Source organism: Protopterus annectens, chromosome 3.part1 (assembly GCF_019279795.1).
Source record: "Protopterus annectens isolate FY-2018-M chromosome 3.part1, PAN1.0, whole genome shotgun sequence".
NCBI classification, from domain to species: Eukaryota; Metazoa; Chordata; order Ceratodontiformes; family Protopteridae; genus Protopterus; species Protopterus annectens.
Window position 1 is genome coordinate 1,442,890,233 of NC_056732.1, and position 23,093 is coordinate 1,442,913,325.

The following is a 23,093-nucleotide window of genomic DNA, read 5'->3' on the forward strand; positions in this document are numbered from 1 at the left end:
TTATTTTTTTTTATTTTTTTATATATATATATATATATATATATATAATATGGTTATCCTTAGTGCATTAAAGCCCACTACATTGAATTCCACTTCTCCGACATGGCAGAACATTGACAAATGAAGAGCTGACATTTCCCACATGGCAAGTTACCGTTTGGACATCCACCTGAACTTTGCCCCATACCCCCGTTTTAGTGCATTATCCGAGTTGGAATATTAAGTTTGGGGGGTGTGAGGGCAAAGCCCCCCACATTTGTGTAGTCTGTTTAATGGCAGTTTTTCAGTTCTGGATGGCCAAACAGTAACTTACCATGCAGGAAACTTTGGCTATTCATTTGTCTATGTTCTGCCGTGTCGGAGAAGTGGAATTCGATGTAGTGGGCTGTCGATGTACTAAAGATAACCCCCACACACACACACATATATATATATATATATATGTATATATGTATATATATATATATATATATATATATTTCCAAACTGTTTTAAATTACTTCAGCTAAAAAAGTACAGATGTTCATCATGTTTCACTGTTGCAATCATTACAATTGGGTTATCCTGCTGGCAGGCTACCCGCAGTCGGCCTGAATTCCAAAGTCCAGGTGCGGCATCGGTTGCTGTCGCCTCCTCCCTGACATAAGTGCACCAGGGGTATAAAAGATGCAGCCAACGCCATTTTCTTCAGTCTTTCTTGCCGCGCTGTGCCCGAAGCAAAAGCAGTTCATAAGTGCTAGTCTGCCGACTCCTGAGATTTTCGTAAGTCTTCATTAAAAGCTAAGTACCCAGACAGGGATACTTTTTTCTTGCTCCAGACCGATGTCAGAAAAAGTTAATAATTGTATTTCTTGTGGTAAGCAAATACCTCATAAGGACTTCCATTCTTACTGTATTCCTTGCCTAGGCCCTGATCACGACGTTGCTAATTGTCGGTTTGTTGCTAGATTTAACCAACGCACTATTAAGAGTTGGTACGATTTTGCATTTCACTATTTTGGCAGAAGATTTAATTACAATATGTCGTCTGATAGCCGACTAACGCAATTCAAAAGAAACGCAAAGAAAAAGAAAAGGACAGGTATCCGAGGTCCAGAACTGATGACTAGGCTTCTTCTAAGCCAGTCGCCGGTTCTCAGTGAGCCGCTTTCACATCCCCTGACACCCGCTACTTTAGAGCCGCAGGCTGCTTCCAACTCCCTCGTGGAGCTGACTAGGCCGCTGGAAACTCAAGGTATTGGAACCTCGGAAACTATTCCCTCAGATTGGTCTGGAGCCGCTGAGCAGGCATCGGCTTCTGAGGGTGTTTTCAGGCCTACGCAATTATATGTTAAAATGACTTCAGCTTCAAAGGCAAAGACTAAAGCATCTCTAAAGACAAAGAAACAAGTACAACATCCCCATGTCAGGCCTCCATGCCTAAAAAACAGATGCTAAAAATGGACGAAGACCTAATTACTTTGATCAGGGGTTCCCATCCCCCTCCTGATAAGAGGCCTAAGCAAGAGACAGAATATGACTCTTCAGATCAGGTTTCCATTTCTTCTGATTCCTCTTCTGATCAGGAATACTCTCTTCCTCCCTATGAGGATTCTGATGCTGAAAAATCTATCCCTTCAGCTTTTCCTCCTGAGGATTATTCTTTTGGGGAAACTCTGCATACCATGGGGGAGCATTTCCACTGGGAGAGCCAAGATTATTCAGACTATAAGAAAAGTCTCAGAGACTTCCCTTTACTACCTCAGCACAGGCCTCTTGCTATTCCTCCTGTGTTGGACATTGTAGATGATGTATTTTCAGAGTCCAGTCTGACTCTTTACCTCCAGCTCCTGTTAAGCCAGACAGATACTACAGGGTTCCTGATTCACATAAATTTCTTTTTAAGAACCCTGCTGCTGACCCAGAAACTATCTCTCAGGGTACCAAAGGGGTCAAGGCTTCCACTGCAAAAAAACCCTACCCCCTCTGGCAGGGATTCTAGGGCACTGGACAGATGGGGAAAAAAGATTTACACTTCTGCTACCTTGGCTATAAGGACTTTAAATTGTCAGTTTCATATGCTTAAATATCGGCAATATATTATGTCACTGCTTAAACAGAAAATGTTGATAAACTCTGAATGTGCAGAAAACAAAGAAATGCAGGATTTATTGCATGCAGCTGAACAAGTGGGAAAGCATACTTTGCAATGCGGTTTTGATTCTCTGGAGGCCTCCTGCAGGGCAGCTGTTACGGGTTCTGTCATTAGGAGGCATGCTTGGTTAAACGAACAGAATCTGCCTGATCATGTTAAAGCAAAATTATTAGATGCTCCATTACAGCATGATACCTTGTTTGGTGTTAAAGCAGAAGAGGTGTTGAAGAAAATGGAGGACAAAGCTAAATCTATGCAAACAGTCAAGGATTTCTTACAGGTCCATCCTCCAAGATTTAGCAGGCACTGGCCTACAAAGAATTGGTCCTTTCCAGTGTCAGACAGGCCACAAAGAGACAGCTACAGATGCCCTAGGGGCAAATCCCAGCCCCAAGGCTCATACAGGTCTAAACAATGGGGTACTTCTACCTCCAAAAGCGGAGAAGACAAATCACAGCCATACAGGAAACAGTCCCAGTGACATCCCCCTGCCTGCGCCAACCATCTTCTGGCAGCACCTTTAGGGGGAAAACTAGCACTTTTTTCTCAAAATTGGCACATAATAACCCAGGACAAATGGGTCTTGGATATAGTGTCACAAGACTACGGGTTTCACTTTCACACCCTGGCAAGGGCAAACGGTTTGCCAGACCTGCCAAAAAATCAGTGGGCAGAGGCACAAAAGCAAGTGTCATCCCTCATGGACATGAGGGCCATTCAGCAAGTACCACAGCAAGAGCAGGGACAAGGATTTTACTCAAGACTTTTCTTGGTGCCCAGAAAGGACAAAGCCTGGAGACCAATACTGGACCTATCTATTCAAAACACATATCTGGATATTCCAAGATTCATAATGTTGACTCTGCAGCAGCTTCTGCCCATGCTGGGCAAGAAGGCTTGGCTTCTGACTTTAGACCTAAAAGAGGCATACCTGCATGTCCCAATCAGACAATCATGCAGAAGATACCTGAGATTCATTGCTGGTTCAATGCACTACCAATTCTCTGCACTGCCCTTTGGCTTATCTAATGCGCCCAGGGTCTTCACAAAATGCCTGGCTCCAGTAATTGCATTTTGCAGATAAAGAGGAATACAAATATATCCTTACTTGGATGACTGCCTCAGTCAAGCAGAGAACAAGGACATTCTACTACAGCATCTGGCGTTTGTAAAAAGATTACCAACATGCCTAGGGTGCACAGTAAACGAAAAGAAATCAAAACTAGTACCCTCTCAAGAGATAGTATTCCTGGGTGCAAGCTTAAATACAACTGCCCAGATGGCTTATTTCACGCCAGACAAACAAAGTCAACTGACTACTTATTTCAAAATGTTGGCAACAAAGACCCAGTTATCTGCAAGAAAAATTCTGCAGGCTTTGGGCTTCATGGCATCCTGCATTCTGCTAATTCCATATGCAAGACTGCAGATGAGGAACCTTCAGTGGTATCTAAAAAGTGTTTGGACTCAACATTGCCACAGCCTGGAAACAATAATTATCCTCATTTCCTGCCTGCAACAGGAGTTTCGATGGTGGGCAAAGGCCTGTCACCACAACAACCCACAGCCAGACAGATATTAACAACAGATGCATCAGATTATGCCTGGGGGGCCCACATGGCAGGAAGATGTATTCAGGGCACATGGTCTGCAAGCCAAATGCATCTACATATCAACCAAAACGAGATGTTAGCTGTTCAGAATGCCCTGACAGCCTTCAAGGCATTTTGAACAGCTAGCATCTCTTTTTGATTGATATGCATTTGGTTTGAGGGCCATGTTCCCTGAATGCATCTTCCTGCCATGTGGGCTCCCCAGGCATAATCTGATGCATCCCTTGTTAGTGTCTGCCTGGCTGAGGGTAACGCGGATGGCTGTCCCTTGTTTTGGTGACAAGCCTTTGGCCACCATCGAAACTCCTGTTGCAGGCAGGGAATGAGAGTAATTATAGTTTCCAGGCTGTGGCAATGTTGAGTCCAAACACTTTTTAGGTACCATTGAAGTTTCCTCATATGCAGTCTTGCATATGGAAAGAGTAGGATGCAGGATGCCATGAAACCCAAAGCCTGCAGAATTTTTCTTGCAGATAACTGGGCCTTTGTAGCTAACATTTTGAAATAGGTAGTCAGTTGCCTTTGTTTGTCTGACGTGAGATAAGCCATCTAGGCAGTTGTATTTAAGCTTGCACCCAGGAATATTATCTCTTGAGAGGGTAATAGTTTTGACTTCTTTTCGTTTACTGTGTACCCTAGGCATGTTAGAAGTTTTTTCACAAACGCCAGATGCTGTAGAAGGATGTCCTTGTTCTCTGCTTGAATGAGACAGTCGTCCAAGTAAGGATATATTTGTATTCCTCTTAGTCTGCAGAATGCAATTACTGGTGCCAGGCACTTTGTAAAGACCCTGGGCGCAGTAGATAAGCCAAAGGACAGTGCAGAGAATTGGTCATGCATTGAGCCAGCCTTGAATCTGAGGTATCTTCTGCATATTTGTCTGATTGGGACATGCAGGTATGCCTCTTTTAGGTCTAAAGTTACAAGCCAAGCATTCTTGCCCAGCATGGGCAGAAGCTGCTGCAAAGTCAACATTTTGAATTTTGGTATATTCAGGAATGTGTTCAGAATCGATAGGTCCAGTATTGGCCTCCAGGCCTTGTCCTTTCTGGGTACCAAGAACAGTCTTGAGTAAAATCCTTGTCCCCGCTCTTGCACTTGTTGAATGGCCCTCATGTCCATGAGGGATGAGACTTGTTTTTGTGCCTCTGCCAATTGATTTTTTGGCAGGTCTGGCCAGCCATTTACCTTTGGTAGGGTATGGAAATGGAACTTGTAGCTTTGCGACTCTATATTTAGTACCCACTTGTCCTGGGTTATAATGCGCCAATTTTGAGAAAAAAGTGCTACTTTTCCCCCTAAGGGTGCAGCCAGGAAATAAATGCTTGGTGTAGGCAGGGGGAAGTCATTGGGACTGTTTTCTGTAAGGTTGTGATTTGTCTTCTCCCCTTTTGGAAGTAGAAACACCCCATTGCTTTGACCTGTATGAACCTTGCACCTGGGATCTGCCTCTAGGGCATCTGGGTCTGTCCCTTTGAGATCTGTCTAACACAGGAAAGGACCAATTCTTTGTTGGCCAGTGTCTACTAAACCTAGGCTGCTGTACTTGTAAGAAATCTTTGACCGTTTGCATAGATTTAGCCTTGTCCTCCATTTTCTTTAACACCACTTCTGCCTTAACACCAAACAAAGTATCATGTTGTAAAGGTGCATCTAATAATTTAACTTTAACATGATCAGGCAGATTTTGTTCCTTTAACCAAGCATGCCTTCTAATTATAGAGCATGTAACTGCAGCCCTGCAGGAGGCCTCTAAAGAATCAAAACCACATTGCAAAGTATGCTTTCCAACTTGTTCAGCTGCATTCAGAATTTAACATTTTCTGTTTAAGCAATGCCATGACATGTTGCTGATATTTGAGCATATGAAACTGACAATTTAAGGCCCTTATAGCCAAGGTAGTAGATGTGTAAACCTTTTTTCCCCATCTATCCAGTACCCTAGAATCCCTATCAGAAGGGGTAGGGTTTTTTGGAGCAGAAGCCTTAACACCCTTGGGACCCTGAGAAATAGTTTCTGAGTCTGCAGCAGGGTTTTTAAAAAGGAATTTATGTGAGTCAGGAACCCTGTAATATCTGTCAGGCTTAACAGGAGCTGGAGGCAAGGAGTCAGGTGTAAGGCTAGACTCCAAAAACACATCATCTACAATGTCTAACACAGGAGGGATGGCTAGTGGCTTGTGCTGAGGTAGTAAAAGGAAATCCCTGAGCCTCTTTTTAGATTCTGAAAAATCTTGGCTCTCCCTGTGAAAATGCTCCCTTATGGTATGTAAGGTTTCCCCAAAAGAATAGTCCTCAGGAGGAGAAGCTGAAGGTATGGAATCTTCAGCATCAGAATCCTCATAGGAGGGAAAAGAATATTCCTGATCAGAAGAGGAATCAAAAGAAATGGAAACCTGATCTGAAGATTCATAGTCCGTCTCTTGCCTATGCCGCTTATCAGGAGGGGGATGGGAACCCCTGATCATGGTAATCAACCCTGTTCAGGTGAGGATTCCATCAGTGGGGTCTGTTTCGGTTTATTTCTGGTAGGTACAGCAGCCTGTATGCAGCTATTCACATGTTTGTATAGGGACTGTGTGAATAATTCTGCATAGGCAGCCGTGATCTTGGTATTTTGATGAAATTGTTGCTTAATAGGATATAGTTTCCCTTTGAATAATTCTTAACTGTTAGTGGTTTAGCAGGATGTTCTGGGTTGAATTTCTTTTGTTTTTTTATACTTCAGATGAAACTTGTTACTATTCTTCTCTAATTACATTGTACCCTCTTTATCCAATTTTAAGTTTTTTTTTTTCCTTCACAAGTACCACTCATTCCCATATCGGCCTTCCTAATTAAAGCACTACTGCTTTAGAACCTACGCCATTGCTGCTAAGCTGTAAGCCTCTGTTACTAAAGTTCTTTTGACATTTACTGACTGATTTCTATTGTAATATCTTAACTCCTGTAAGGTGTTTATGTAAAATGTTTGTTTTTGTATGTATGTTTATCTGTATGAAACTATGAAATATTTTACCTTGCACACCTTTTTCCTAATTATCATGCTAGCTCAACTATGATTCCTTTGCTGGAAAAGGGATCTTGCATGGCTGAGTCGGACAATCCTGGTAAATGCAAGAAATAAGTAAAAATAAACACGCTAATATCTACTGCAGTGCCCTGATGTCTTTTTCTGAGTATGCACTTTCAGCAGACATCATTGAGACAAAAATAAGTGTATGCTTTAATCCTGATATGCTAATTGCTTGCATTTAAGCATGCAATATCTAAAAGCTTAAAATCAAGTAATGCTTCTGCGAGCACCAAATTATATTAGTGCAGCCAACTGCATCTGTACTCAAAATCATTTTCGTAATCTGCCTTAAAAAGTGTACGGTCTCTGATAATCTGTTCAGGCTTGTGTCCCAGAAGTATTTTTTTCCTCTATGCAGAACATAACTTCTACTCTTCTGATTAAAGTGACCATAACATTCATTTTTGTTTAATCTCCTTTACACTATCTTTTGCTGATCCAGTAAGTGACCGTGCATGTAAGCATGCTGTCATTTTCCATATGAATAACTCAGGATCATATCATAAACTTATTTTCCGGTTTTCATAGGGTTGTCTCCATCAAGAACACACGTGATTTTATAGCTGCAAACCATCCTGTGCTATCAGAGAAAATGTTGAACACACACATTGAGTTTTCAAGAATTCTCTTGAACATTCAAGCTGCAAAGACTGAGAATTAATTTTAATTAAAATCAAATCCTAATCCTAGATTCACTTCTAAGGTTGCTTCATGTACGGTATTGTATTCTTATTCTGAAAGTAAAGGGTATGTTGCTACTATTAATGTGACTATTAATCAACATTTTCATTGTCTTACTGCATTATTTAGAAGTGTTCAGACTTGTTTTACACACAGCTAACGTCTAAACTGCAGCAAAGGTACATAGTCATTACCATAAAGATAAAAACACTGAAAAACTGTCATTAAGTTGATGCAGTAAAAGTCTTCCACAAAACATATGCCACTGTAAAAGTTCCAACAAAATCAGGGGTAAGGAGATTCATTTCTATCAGAACACATAATCAGTGCATGAAAAGTCTATCCACATTTACCTTCTGTAGTTCTGGGTACTTGTTTATTCTGGTCCATAACTTTTTAAAACCTTGTATAGCTAAATACCACTTCAGAATTATAGTAAACCGCATGAGCAAAGTCTTCCTATGGGTGTAAGCTTAAAGGTTTGGAAATCAGATTACTGAATTTTGAAAACTTGCATTCCTGCCCAGTCAGATAATGAGTCTCCCAGCAGTACATTAACCATATTTCCCTGTTTATGCAGGGCAAGTCCCTGTTTGGGCAGATGTAAGAAAATGCCAAATGTCCTATGATTTTAAGACAAAATATTTTTCAAGTTTCCTTTGATTTTTTTTCCTGACTCTGTTATTTTTTTCTTTAATACCCAAGCATTATTTGAAACAACTTAAGGAACTAGAAATTTACAAGATTGAGATTTTGTTTTGGCAAAAAACATAAAAGTTATTTGCACTGTTCACATGAATTGTTTGTCCTGCAAAAGGTCATGTCTCAGTAAATGGGTATTTAAAATGGTGGCAACATTGCAAAGCAGGTATCTCAACCAGTGCTAAGTGGAGTCAAACTGTGACAGTTCAACCCTAGTGTGCCCCAGTTTTGTGACAGAATTTATGTAATACGTTTTATAGGACCAATGTAGGTTTTGCAATTACCTCACTGTTAGGCTAGCAGGAAACTGGTCAATAATTTTACAGTAGAAAAAATATACCATAAAAAATTTTTTTCATGCAGCAGAAGTTCTTTCAGCCTTTTTGCAAAAAGAATTATTCTTTTTGGAGCACTAATTTGATTCAGACTTGGCTTTACTCCACATTAAGAGTTCATACTGTGGAGATAACCAGTTTTCACAATGGCTGCAACAATTTGCTAGTTGCAAGGGTAGAGCCTATTGGGTTGATTCTCAGAGGAAGTTTTCAGTTGAAATCTTCAATAACTAATCTGGTTCCACCGTCGGTTTGAAAAAGCTTATTTAAAAAATGTTTAAATTTATTGCCACTTGATTTGAAATGGCTTTCTGATAAAAAGAAAAAAAGTTAATGGCATTAACTTTCAGAACTGTTTTTTAATTAAAATCAAATCCTAGATTCACTCCTAAGGTGACTGCTTTTTGAATCGATTATTTCATGTACTTATTCTGTTCTTATTTTGAAATTGAAGATTGGCAATATTTTGTTTACCAGAGCTTGGTAGGAACAAAAGTTTTCCAGACAGGTCTTAAGCTTCTAGTTCAAGACATTTTCATGTAAATGAAAGTTAAAATAATCCTTGGCTTTTTGGTCATTATCAGTGTCCTTTTTAGGCATTGTGTTTTTAGAGGATGTTTGTGAGGCTACCAGTTGGACTGATGTGCATACGTTTATCCAGTTTAGTGTCTGGAATGATTTCTTGAGATAAGAACTTGACTGCATCTATCAACTCTCTCTGATTTTGCATAAAGCCTCTAATTTTGCCTCATTTTCCCTCTACCTTGTAAAATGTTTGGTTTTCTGGTAAGTCAGTAAGGTGATTAATGCCACTTCCATTGAGGATTGCATTCAGTCAGTAATACCAAACATTGGGGTTGCATACTACTAATTGTTCAGAAAGTACATGTTGATTCAAAATGTAGTATTCTGTTAAACAAATTAGAGTAATATAAAATAAAAAAATCATACCTGGTTTTAGGTCTTAGGCCACCATTATTTTTTTAGCAAAGTAACAGAGCTGTGGGACTGACTTGTGTGAACTCCTGTAGAAATGTTGAACTTCTGTAGCATTTGCTTGTTCCGTTCATTTTTGTTCTTGGTTTGTTCTTCCTCCTTTCTTTGTTAAAGTTGTGTGTTGGACTATTCTTTTGTCATGGATGTACTTCATACTTAAGTTAGTGAAGTTACATGATGAGCTTGCCATAACCCATAATAACTTGGTCATAAAGAGTGCTTCATACAGTTGATCCGTGACTTTCCTGTCCACCTTAATTCCTTAGAGCTTCTCTATGTACTAACCCTGAGAATAGGTATTCCTGATCAGTCCTCTGTGTGTTGTCTCAAGTCCTGATGCAGAATTGTGCTAGTAGCCAAAAGATATGGCGCATCATGGATGGAAAAGAACTGAAGAATACAAGATGCTGTTGGCAGGCATCACATCTGATGTCAGTTAGTAGTGTAATTGGATTAAAAATGCTGGGGGACTGGTTGAAATATACTCCTTAGTGCCCGTGTCTGGGAACTTTTATGGTAGTTATTCGAAGAGATGCCTTAGAAGAAAGGCATTATGATGAATCCTTCATATTTCTTTTTATGATGCATTATGCTGTGCTTCTCTTTAAATGTTTGTTACTGTTATTTTTTTTCCCTTTTCAGCTGAAAGAACTGTATACACTGCTAAATGAGAATTATGTGGAAGATGATGACAACATGTTCAGGTTTGACTATTCCTCTGAGTTTTTGCTCTGGTAAGTAGGGCAGTCTATTTATTCCATTGTTTTTGATAGTTTAGAGACACTATAAACTTTTATCCATTTTCATAGTTCGTGTCTGTTTATAATTTTTCTTAATTGTTTTCAGGGCACTTCGTCCTCCAGGCTGGTTACCTGAGTGGCACTGTGGAGTCCGTGTAACTTCAAATAGAAAATTAGTAGGGTTCATAAGTGCTGTTCCTGCTGCCATTAGAATATATGGGAAGTAAGTTCATTGGTCTTTCCTTTCAGTAGTGTACTATGTGGGTATATTGTTTATTGTACATCTTAGTGTGAAAATGAGAACTAGTCCAATATTCCAACTGCTTTTCTTGCCCATTAAATATAAAAATGTGCTTTTAGTCCTGCATTCTTCTGTTTACCTTTCCTGTTCCTGATGTCATTTGTCAAACTCATTAATGGGCACAGACAGAGTGCATGAATTCATCTTTTTGACATCCTTAGTCCTCTTAATTCCCTTAATAATGGTGCATTCCTGTATCTTTGTAAGACTGTATACATTTAGCAAAGCTAGTATGCTTGGAAATTGGCTGCTGTCCATTTCTTAGAAAGGCAGCATATTACTGAAAACTGCATTGATATAAGTATTTGTATTATCCCATCTCTACCGTTTAGATGAGTTCCATACATTTCTTGAGTATCATTGACAGTCTTAGTATCAAGCAAAGTACATCTGTAAGCTGATTGTCAAGAAAACATCTCTGACAAATGATGGGGTGGAAGTGTTCTAAGTGTCACACATTATAGGTGTGGAAATAGTATATTTTTGCAGCATAATTTAAAAAAATAGCTGCACGCAGAATAAAGTCCAGCAGACATCTCATAGGATTCGAGTTTCACATTCTCAGGGTGCTTGTGTGGTGGGGATTAAAACTGTGGTGGGGATTAAAACCTTACTCTTTGTGTTGTTCACAGATTGCTTCTCTGAAGTGAAATGCATGTTTACTGGGTCTTAAGAGATAGCACGTGTGTTTACAACCAAAGTACTGTAAAAAAAAAAAAAAAAAAAAAAAAAAAAAATGGGGTGATTTTAACCTATCAGCTTTTTTGTGTGTGTATTTTTGGTCCCCCCCTGTGTAACAAGTATCGTGTTCCCACCAACTTCAGTGGCTTAACTGTGGACCAGAGACCGTAAGCTGTGGGAACAATTAGAGAATTCCAGGAGTAGAAGGAGCCATAAAGGCCAACCTAGTATGATGCCATCTTGACAGAAGTGAACTGTTTTGTTTTTATTCATTAACCACAATCCTATTCCCATGCACCAGCATTCAGTAATGTCATTGCAGTCTTTTCTATTTTTAGGACAACCCACCGCTATATTTCCCTACATTTCTGTATTTGTTTTTGTAGTAAGGGTGGAGTCCTTGGTCTTCACCATTGGCTGTAGTTTTAGTTGGAAGTCCACACCTTTCACTTGAAATAGGCGTGTTAAAATAATTCAGCTTGGTCTCACCTGCCAATCTGTGTCTCGGGACTGGGTCTGCTAATCAGCCCTGGATCATTGTTCAGGATGTTTTTTTCTGTGCCACAGAGTAAACCTTAAATATATTGCCTTCATAGTTTATCATAGTACATTGTTTTATTTAGATGACCATTTCTTACAAAGAACTAAACTTTAGCACTTGAGATAGCTTGTACTCTGCTCTAACAGAAGTCATATGTTTTAGAGGGGGGATGAAGAAATTTAAAAGAAACTCAGGAGCTTTACAAAAAAATCAAAAGGCAGGTTAAAAGTGGGCAGCTGAACTTGCAAAATTTAGGACAACTGTCTCGCGCGTGTGTGTGTTTGTGTAATTTTATGTACACATATTCATGTATACGGGGATTTTATACACTCACTCATTGACATGACTAGCCATCAAATGATACATCGATAAAAGGAGGACATTGGTTGGATATTAGTGAAACTCAGAAATGAGCACAGACACGAGTCCTGCAGGAGAAGCAAGTCCTTGTCTCTGCTATGTGACACTGTCTGACTCAGTGTAATGGATTGAATGAGTCAGAGCTCTTCAGATTGACTGTTGACCATCCTATTGTGTACCACTTGATCAACATTTTTGTGCTTAAAATATAAAGATGCAGTTTGATTTTTTTTTTCCCCCAGTTGTGTCATTTTGAAGTCTGCTCTGTTTTTTTTTCCACATCAGAGACTGTTTTAAGTAAACCAGTGATTTAATTTCCAGACAGTGGATCAGGCTTGTTTTAGAATGTAAACCTGCTGGTTTAATTTCTCCAAGTCTGTTGAGTTTCTAATACCAAGGCAGGAATGGACCCCATTTCTAACTCTAAGTATGATTAAAGTTTGTGAAATTAGTATTTCAATCTTTGTTAGCCAAAAGTGCTCTTCACAGCACCAGCAGCATGCCTAGAGCTGACTCTTCCTGCAGTTCATATCCAAATAAGACTGTAAATTCTTTTCTTATAAGACCCATTATTCCTGCTACTCTTGGAATTGTCTGAGTATCCTTCCGCATTGCCCTAATTTCTGCCTGCAAATCCTGGTATTTTATGATATCTCTCTGTACATAAGACACTGTAATCACTGGGTGTGGCAATTTCAATGATCAATGCTGCTTTTTCTTTGTGGACTACTATACCTGTCTTTTTTTGGGGTTCAGGCACCTGGGCAGCATGACATTTCCCTGTGGTACATTTGACTGGGGACACATGGCTGAAGTGACAGTCAGCTGCAGAGAAATGTGGCTGTTTGCAAATTCCCTGTGGGCAAAGAGAAACACACTCTGCCATGCTCACAGCTTTAATAACCAAATGCATGGCGGCAGAAGAAGTAATGAGTATTGTGTTCAGTGTACAGTACATACTTATGTAACTACAACATGTAGAAGTGTGCTACAGCATGGAGGAAATCCTGCAGGCTACTGTCATTTTTATGCTCCAGTATGCTATTTAGGTAACGCTCCCCAGACTCTCTGAAGGGGGGAGTGGTCCACACACTTCAATTATAAAGGCACTTACCATTGTGTACTGCATTTTAACTGCTACTGACATGCCCTCTGGCCAGCCTGTTGCTGATGCCTGCCATATTGTCTGCTGTCTCATGTTCCCTTGAGGACCAAGGACATTGTTTTCCCCTGTGCATTTGGTTCTTGAAGTTGTGGGCATGGCAACATATTTTTCTCTTTGCCCACAGGGAATTTTCAAAAGGCCATACTCCTCTGCAGCTGAATGTCACTTCAGCCATGTGTCCCCAGTCAAATGTACCAGAGGGAAATGTCTCACTGCCTAGGCGCCTGAACCCCTTTTTTGGCATCTATTTTTTGAAGCGTTGGTAATGGTTGATCCCACATAATATAAACCTCATCGCTCTCCATAATGCTTTGTGGCTCATGTTTCCATTGCTTCTCAGCTACTTCAGTGTTGTAATGATTACACAATCCCCAGTGCAACAATCATGCCACATTATGCCTTTCAGTATACAGCCCCTCTGCCATAAGTGTATCACACACAGCAACAAGATGTGAGGGTGTTTCCAGTTCTGTTTTTACAGAACCTCCATTTGTCTGTTTTTCCATGTTCAATGGACTTTATAAACCAACGCATACGTAGTCCACTATCCTGGGCCGCCAATATTAACTTTTCATCTTTTAGTTTAAATTCACTTCTTAACCATTCCTGTGTCAGAGCCTGATCGACATGAGGTTGTTCGGGAGTTTCCTGTACTTGCAGCTATATGTATGCCTTTTTGCATTTGTTGCCTTCTCATTTGATCCTTCTTATATTCTGTCTCGTTTTTGGCACATTCAGTTGCTGCCTGATTTTTGTCTCTTCCTGCTTTGGTTTCCATTCCCACTTGACACTGATATGCTGCTGCTAAACTAAGCAAGGAAGTCATCTTAGACTTGTTCTTTTCATGTTTCAAAACTTTCACTATATTTGGATACGATGAGGGCAGCAGAATTATGTATGTAGTCGAATGATTGTAGATCTATTCATATAATCAATTTTGAGGAGAACCAAGCCTCCTTCAGAACAAGGAATATATATAATCTTGGTGTCCACTGATTTGTATGTATCATTTGATAAGCATTTTTCTTGTTGTCCTGTCCAACTGATCCAGTACTTTTTGGGGATAGTCAATCACCCCAAAACTGTAAGTTAAAACAGGAAGAGCTCCAACTCAAGTTCCTTTAAATCACATTCCTGTCCCAGACTGATATTTTCTTTGTGCTGCAGTTTTCCCTGGTTTAATGTTACGTTTGCACATATGGCTTAGTGGTAAATGCTGTGGCTATGGTGTACAGGGTCCTGGGTTCAAGACTTCCAAGGGCTGTGTAGGGTGGGATGTTGGCTTAATGGTTAAGGTGTTTACTTTACATACACAAGGTGCAGGGTTTGATTCTTGCTTGGGGTAATTGGCTAGATTTAAAATGGCCCACAAGGTCAGTTAGTCTAGTATGAACTTATAATTTATCAAGACCAAATGATATGATATTTGAGAAAGTTTTGACCACTTCCAGTTGTGCTTTCAGCTTCTCATCCAATAAAACTATGCAGTTTTATACCATCCACAAAAAGACAATGAGAGGTCTTTACACTTTTTTTTCTGGGAGCCAGATTGTAACCATGACCTAATCTGTTACGTAGACAGCTTAATGGGTTAAGGGCAGGACCAAAAGAGCAACGGTGACAGTGTCACCCTGGAATAGTCCCCCTTTGAATTTTTATCCCTGGAATAATAATTTGTCTTTTTGTGGCTTATCTGCAAAGTGATTTGCTATTGTTTCATTGTAGCTTGTACGTCTATAAGCACTCCTTTAACCATGAATATGGGATGCCGACAAATGTTTTTTTTTTTTTAAATCTATTTATGCTATGCATGGATTCTTCCATGTTTACAGTTCTCCATTATGACTTTAACAACAAATGATTCTTTGTTCCATATAACTTTCTTTTGTTACCCTTTTCTTCTATTTGCCATGACTGAGTTTTCTTTTTAAATAAAATTTAAAATTCTGTCAGCATCACTTCAGTTGTTTAGTTTCTACATCATCGGAAGGCAGTTATTGGTCTGTAGCTTTTAGGATCGCCTGCAGGTTCATTTTTAAAGGGGAGTATCATATTTTCTGTTAATCAGGTTGGTGTCTGTTTAGGGTGGACATGCAATTTTACGCAGAACTAAGTTGTTTTGTAAAGATGTTAATACTTTTAGCCAGAAGTTAGGTACTGCATTTGGGCCTGGGGTTTTCCATTTAGGAGCTTTTCTTAAGCCGTTACTTCAACCCTTTCATATCCTGTACATTTGAACTTCTGATATTAAGTTGTCTATCTCGCCTTCATTCGTGCTGTTTGGGATCGGAGCCGATCCTCTGCTCCGACTTGGCCATCTTCAATAGCTCGAGAGCTGTTTACTGGCTCGAGGCTACCCCTTATCCCATGATGCCTAGCGACATCTACCCAGATCTCGTTTGCTGCTTCAGCTGCTAGGTGTGTCGTTTTTTGGCTCAGGCTTGTATATTTCAATTTTTTTGTGTAAAAATATTCTCTTAGACCCTTAAAACAAATCGATATTTTACTGTTCTTAGTTTTATTCTGTACATGTTGTTGAACTACTTCGATGTCCTTCAAGAATGCAACTGCAGTCCTTACATATGTGTTGTCCTGCCTCAGGCAGCCCTCGGTCGGCCTGATTCCAAAGTCTGGGTCCGGCGTCGGCTGATGCCTCCTCCCCGACGTCAGAGCGGCTGGGGTATAAAAGCATCAGCTGACACCATCTTCCTCAGTCTTTCTTGCCACGCGGTGCCCGAAGCAGAAGCAGTTCGCAAGTGCCGGTCGGTCAGCTCCTGTGTTTTTCGTATCCGAAGTCATCACAAAGCTAAGTACCCCGTTGGGGATCTTTTTCTTGCCTCAGCCGATGTCAGAAAAAACTGAAAAAGTTAATAATTGTTTGTCTTGTGGTAAACAAATACCTCATAAGGACTTCCATTCTTACTGCCTTCCCTGCCTTGGCCCAGACCACGACGTCTCGGCCTGTGCTTGCTTCAATAAGCGCACACTCAGGCGTCAGGCAGAGTTTGCTGAAGACTTTTTTGGCGATAAATACTCTTATACCATGCCGTCGGAACAACCGACACCTCATATTTCCAAGAAATGGAAGGACCGGGACCGACTTTCTCGGCCTGCAACTTCCACCGACACCACGCCAAAAACTACCACGAGTGCATCGGTCTCTTCTGAGGCGGTTGTTCCACCGCTCCGGACCGACGACACCGCTTTACCGAACACTCCGGCCCCGGAGCCTGCGCCGGTGCCAGTTGTTGATTTTCCTCCAGAAACTGAAGCCCAAGATTTGCCAGAGACCATACCGGTGGACAGGGTTACTCCAGCACATGGGGCAGCTAGGCCCCCTATGTCTATCAAGGCCTACACACGTGCTAAGGCTGCTAGCCAGGCTAAGTCTCACCCTCCTAAAGCTTTGCCTCAGCCCACTACTGATAAACAAATCATGACTTTAGCTGCAGATTTAATTTCTTTAATCAGAGGCTCCCAGGCCCATCCTGACAGAGGTTCTCAGCCACCTTCTGACAAAAGGCCCAGGGTTGAGCATACAGACACCCTTTCTTCAGATGAAGCCTCTGGTGACTCTGATCACTCAGATACCCAGGAAGAGTCCTTCCAGGCCTACAGGGATTCAGATGCGGAGGAATCTATTCCCTCTGCCTCTCCTCCTGAGGATATTTCTTTTGGGGAAATTCTCCACTCCATGAGAGAGCATTTTCAGTGGCAAGGCCAGGAATTCTCCGACTCCAGGAAACGGCTTCGTACCTTCCGTAAGCTTCCCCAACATAGGCCTTTAGCTATCCTTCCAGTACTAGATGTACTGGATGATGTGTACTCAGATTCGAGTGCTTCTCCTGATTCTCTCCCCCCTGCTCCTGTCAAGCCAGACAGATACTACAGGGTTCCAGAAACTGACAAACATTTCTTTAAGGCCCATTCTGTTGATCTAGAAACAATTTCCCAGGGGCCCAAAGGGGTGGCCACATCCACGGCCAAAAATCCTTTGCCCACAGACAGGGAAGCTAGGTTCCTGGAGAGGTGGGGCAAAAAAGTTTATACCTCAACCACACTTGCCATGAGGGCCCTTAATTGCCTTTTTCATATGTTTCAGTATCAGGATTTCTTGATGGATGATTTACAGAAAAAGTTAGCCTCTCCTGAGCCTTTAGATAGAAAGGCCTTGCAGGATTTGGTCCATAACACACAGCAGGTTAGCAGTCATTTTCTTCAGTGTGGTTATGATGCATTGGAAGCTTCATGTAGGGCAGCTATGACAGGGGCTGTCATACGTAGACATGCATGGTTGAAAGAACAGGCATTGCCAGATCATGTTAAAGCAAAGCTTCTAGATGCACCTCTGGAAAAAGACAAGCTAGTTGGTGCTAATGCTCAGGATGTGTTGAAATCAATTGAGGAAAAGGCTAAATCAGTGCAAACAGTCAAGGATTTCCTCCAGGTTCAGCCACCTAGGTTCAGCAGGAATTGGCCTTCTAAGAACTGGTCCTTTCCGGACACTGATAAGTTTCAAAGGGGAAAAAACAGGCATGCCCGAGGAAGAGGGCAATACAGAGGCTCCTACAGGGGACGCCAATGGCAACCGACTAATCAAAGAGGTAGCGCAGGGACTACCCCTGCTCCACAGGGATGATCACAATGACTTGACTTTGACACCGCCGACCAAGGCTCAAAGAGAAGCACCTTTAGGCGGAAAAATTATCCTTATTTTCAAAAAATTGGCACATTTTAACAAAGGACAAATGGATTCTGGACATAATAGACCAAGGTTACAGGTTCCATTTCCATGCTTTACCAACAAGACAAGGCATGCCAAACCTGCCACAAAATCAAAGGGCAGAGGCATTCGAACAAGTTTCAAAGCAGAGACAAATCAAAGCAATAGAAAAGGTTCCTCCTCAGGAACAAGGCCAGGGATTTTACTCAAGACTGTTCCTTGTTCCAAGAAAAGAAAAGCAATGGAGGCCTATACTGGACTTGTCCGCTCTAAACACGTTTCTCATTGTACCAAAATTCAAAATGCTGACGCTACAGCAACTCCTTCCCATGCTGGGCAAGGGGTCTTGGCTGGTTACTCTGGACCTCAAGGAGGCATACCTGCATGTCCCAATCAGACACAGTTGCAGAAGATACCTCAGATTTATTGCAGGGTCAGAGCATTATCAATTCTCAGCATTACCTTTTGGCTTATCTACTGTGCCCAGAGTATTCACGAAATGCCTGGCATCAGTAATTGCACACTGCAGACTCCAGGGGATACAAATATACCCTTACCTGGACGACTGCCTTATACAAGCGGACAGCAAGCAAGCCTTGACAAAAAACTTGAATTATGTCATTCACTTACTACAGGCTTTGGGATACACAGTCAACTTACAAAAATCAAGACTACTGCCATCCCAACAAATAATTTTTCTAGGAGACAAACTAGACACAGAATCACAAATGGCTTACCTCACAGAAGAGAAGCAAGAAAAATTACCACATTACTTCAAAAGCCTAGCAAAGCTCACCCAAATGACTGCAAGGAAAATCCTGCAGGCCCTGGGTTTCATGGCATCTTGCATTCTACTGATTCCACTGGCAAGACTACACATGAGAAAACTACAATGGTACCTGAAAAGTTTATGGTCTCAACACAGCCACAACTTAGAAGCAATAATCTGACTTATTCAGCCAAATGGAAGAGATTCAACATCTGGAATACCAACAAGGGACAGGATGCATCAGTAATGAGCATCCCACAGATATTGGAATACTTGGCAGACATGCTGCATAATGGACTTTACTATTCCTCCATAAAAATACATGCTTCGGCAATTTCAGCAAAATACAACACTGATCCACCTGTGTTTTCACATCCTTTGCTAAGAATTTCTAAGAGGGATAAAGAATATCAAACCTCCCAGAAAACCACCAGTGCCTGCATGGGACCTCAATTTCGTGTTGGAAAAATTAACTCTTCCTCCTTTCGAACCAGCAGCATCTTCAGAATTGCAAATTCTTTCCTGGAAAACAGTTTTCCTGTTGGCAATTACCTCAGCAAGAAGGGTTTCGGAGATACAGGCCCTCATGGCAGTACCTCCATTCCTTATTTTTCATCAGGACAGGGTTTCTTTAAGAACCAATCCTTCTTTAATGCCAAAAGTGATATCCAGGGTGTCTCTAAATCAAGCAATTCACCTGCCTACTTTCTTCCCCAATCCTCAAAATAAAGGGGAAAAGCTGCTGCACACTTTGGACATTCACAGACAACTACGCTACTACTTGGACAGAACAAAGGCCAACAGAAAGTCTGACCAACTATTTGTAGCATACGCTCCTGGAGTGCAAGGAAAGGCAATTTCCAAACAATTTCAAAATGGATTGGACATTGCATCAGATTCTGTTATTCTTTCCATGGAAAGGGTGTGCCAGCCAATATCAGGCCACACTCCACCAGAGCTACAGCCACCTCCACAGCCTTCCTACTAAGGGTGGCTACAAAGGACATTCTAGAAGCTGCTACATGGAGCTCCGTGCATACATTTTCCAAGCACTACAACCTGCCTTTATATTCCAGATCCCGAGCAGGCTTTGCTTTGGCAGTCCTGCAGGGCATTTTAGCTACACCATCCGTATCTTAGAGCCTACCACCCCCAGTTTGGCTATGGTATTAAACCCATATGTAAGGACTGCAGTTGCATTCTTGAAGGACATAGTACAGTTTTGTACCTACCATAAATGTAGATGTCCGATAGATATGCAACTACAGTCAGGTTTTCCCTCCCTCCTACCCCTCTGTGTATTGGGTCCACTTCCCTCCTTTTATACTTAGCTGGGGATATCTGTTATGGTGTATCTGTTTATTGCTATTGTGTATGTCTGGAAATTTTATCCAGTTCTAAATTTAGCCTTCCTTGGAGGGCACTTGGCATCTAGGGCAAGAAACACTGAGGAAGATGGCGTTGGCTGATGCTTTTATACCCCAGCCGCTCTGACGTCGGGGAGGAGGCGACATCAGCCGACGCCGGACCCAGACTTTGGAATCCGGCCGACCGAGGGCTGCCTGAGGCAGGACAACCCATATGTAAGGACTGCAGTTGCATATCTATCGGACATCTACATTTATGGTAGGTACAAAACTGTACATGTTCTTCATTCCACATTGCTGCAGTCCTAACTATTGGGTAGTCCGCTGTCCAGTTGGCCCGAATACCAAAGTATATGGCTGACGTCGGTCAGGGCGCATTAGACTGACGTCAGTACGTCAGGGTACTAATGCGCATGACCGACGTCATATCCTCAGTCTTTTTTGCTGCATGGTCCGATGCAGAAGCAATTTTGCGAGTGCAGGTTGGCGTTCTGAAAGTTTCTGAAGTCAGAGTTTCAGACCGAATCAAAGTTGGCTAAGTACCCGTTGGGAATATTTTGGTTTTTCTTGCCTCAGTATTTAACCGGATGTCAGAAAAAGTGAATAACTGTATTTCTTGTGGGAAACAGATACCTCATAGGGATTACCATACTTTGTGTATACCTTGTTTAGGGCCTGAGCACGACGTTGTTGGATGCCGCTCTTGTGCTAGATTTAACAAACGCACTATTAAAAGAAGGTTAGACTGTGCCAGGTTAGTGTTTGGGAAGCGTTGTAATTATAAAATGCCGTCGGATGCTCCGGCCCGGCTTCGCTAAAAACGCAAAGATAAAGCAGCAAAGCCTAGGGTGGAGGAACCGACAGTCCCAGACGGTTCTTTGGAAGGCTCAGTGGAGCCGGAGGTTTTGCCAGGTGTCTCTTTGGAGTCTCAGGGAGAGACTTTACTGTTACAGGATGTATCCTCTCAGGAAGTAGGCCAGGCTGAGGGGGCTTCTCAGGTGGCTGTTCTTCCCTCTCTTCCTAAGGTGGTTAGAGCCTCTCCTTCAGTTTCCAAGGCTTCTTTGAGGGGCAGGCCAAGTTTAGCTTCTGTGGGGGTTTCTCCTAGTGCTTCAGGATCTTTGCCTAAGAAACATATGCTTAAAATGGCAGAGGATTTGATTACTATGATTAGGGGTTCTATGCCCCCTCCTGATAAGAGGCCTAGGGTGGAACCTGAGTTTGAGAGTTTTGAGCAATGCTCGGAGGCTTCGGAGAGTCTTCGGCTGAAGACTTGCAGGAGTACCCTCCTTATTCTGATTCTGATGTGGATGATTCTACTCCTTCTGCTTCTCCTCCTGAGGATTTTTCATTTTCAGAGACTCTGCATTCCATGAGGGAGCATTTTAAATGGGAAGGTCAAGATTTCTCTGATTCCAGGAAAAGGCTTAGGGAATTCTTGTTTTACCCCAGCATAGGCCTTTAGCTATACCTCCTGTTTTGAATGTGGTGGAAGATGTGTTTGCAGAGGCTTCCCTGAATCCTGATTCTTTGCCTCCTGCCCCAGTTAAACCGGATAGGTATTATAGGGTGCCTGAAGCTCATAAGTATCTTTTTAAGAGTCCTAGGGCAGACCCAGAAACTGTCTCTCAGGGGCCTAAAGGTGTGAAGGCCTCAGTTGTTAAAAATCCTGTCCCTCCTGATAAAGAGGCAAGGGCTTTGGATAGATGGGGAAAGAAAATGTATACTTCTTCCACTTTAGCCATGAGGGCGTTGAATTGTCAGTTTCACATGTTAAAATATCAGAATTATCTTCTTTCACAGCTGAAATCTAAGGTGGATGCTCTGGCTGAAGGTATTGAGTGTAAAGAGTTGCAGGATTTAGTTCATGTGTCTGAACAGGTGGGTAAACATTCCTTGCAGTGTGGTTTTGATGCTGTGCAGGCCTCCTCCAGGGTGGCTGCCACTGGATGTTCTTCGTCTTCCATTGCTGCAGTCCTGACTATTGGGTATAGTCCGCGTCCCAGTCGGCCCGAATACCAGAGTATAAGGCTGACGTCGGTCAGGGCGCATTAGACTGACGTCAGTACGTCAGGGTACTAATGCGCATGACCGACGTCATATCCTCAGTCTTTTTTGCCGCATGGTCCGATGCAGAAGCAGTTTTGCGAGTGCAGGTTGGCGTACTGAAATATTTCAAACCGGAGTTTCAGACCGAAACAGAGTTGGCTAAGTACCCGTTGGGGAACATTTTGGTTTTTCTTGCCTCAGTATTTTACCGGATGTCAGAAAAAGTGAATAACTGTATTTCTTGTGGGAAACAGATACCTCATAGGGATTATCATACCTTGTGTATACCTTGTTTAGGGCCTGAGCACGACGTTGTTGGTTGCCGCTCTTGTGCTAGGTTTAACAAACGCACTATTAAGAGGAGGTTAGACTGTGCCAGGTTAGTGTTTGGGAAGCGTTGCAATTATAAAATGCCGTCGGATGCTCCGCCCGCCTCCAAGAAGCGCAAGGATAAAACTGTGAAGCCTAGGGTTGAGGAACCGCAGTCCCGGACGTCGGTTCTTTAGAAGGCTCAGTGGAGCCGGAGGTTTTGCCAGGAGTTTCCATGGAGTCCCAGGCAGAAACTATACTCTTACAGGATGTGCCTTCTCAGGAGATAGGCCAGGCTGAGGGGGCTTCTCAGGTGACTGTTCTTCCTTCTCTTCCCAAGGTAGTTAGAGCCTCTCCTTCTGTTGCCAAAACTTCTTTAAGAGGTAGGCCTAGTTCAGCTTCAGTGGGGGCTTCTCCTAGCATTTCGGGTTCTGTACCTAAGAAACATGTGCTTAAAATGGCAGAAGATTTGATTACTATGATTAGGGGTTCTATGCCCCCGCCTGATAAGAGGCCTAGGGTGGAACCAGAGTTTGATAGCTTTGAACAGTGTT

At 42.0% G+C, this 23,093-nt stretch overlaps 1 protein-coding gene across 5 annotated transcripts in view; it reads left to right on the forward strand.

Annotated features, from left to right (window-relative positions):
- NMT2 (N-myristoyltransferase 2) overlaps positions 1-23,093 on the forward strand; it is a 1,198,504-nt gene that overhangs the window by 854,287 nt on the left and 321,124 nt on the right. For all 5 annotated transcript variants that reach the window (XM_044067506.1, XM_044067507.1, XM_044067510.1 and 2 more), the window contains 2 exons: positions 10,180-10,271; positions 10,384-10,500. In XM_044067506.1, coding sequence (XP_043923441.1) covers positions 10,180-10,271; positions 10,384-10,500 — 209 coding nt within the window. The remainder of the gene's footprint in view (positions 1-10,179; positions 10,272-10,383; positions 10,501-23,093) is intronic.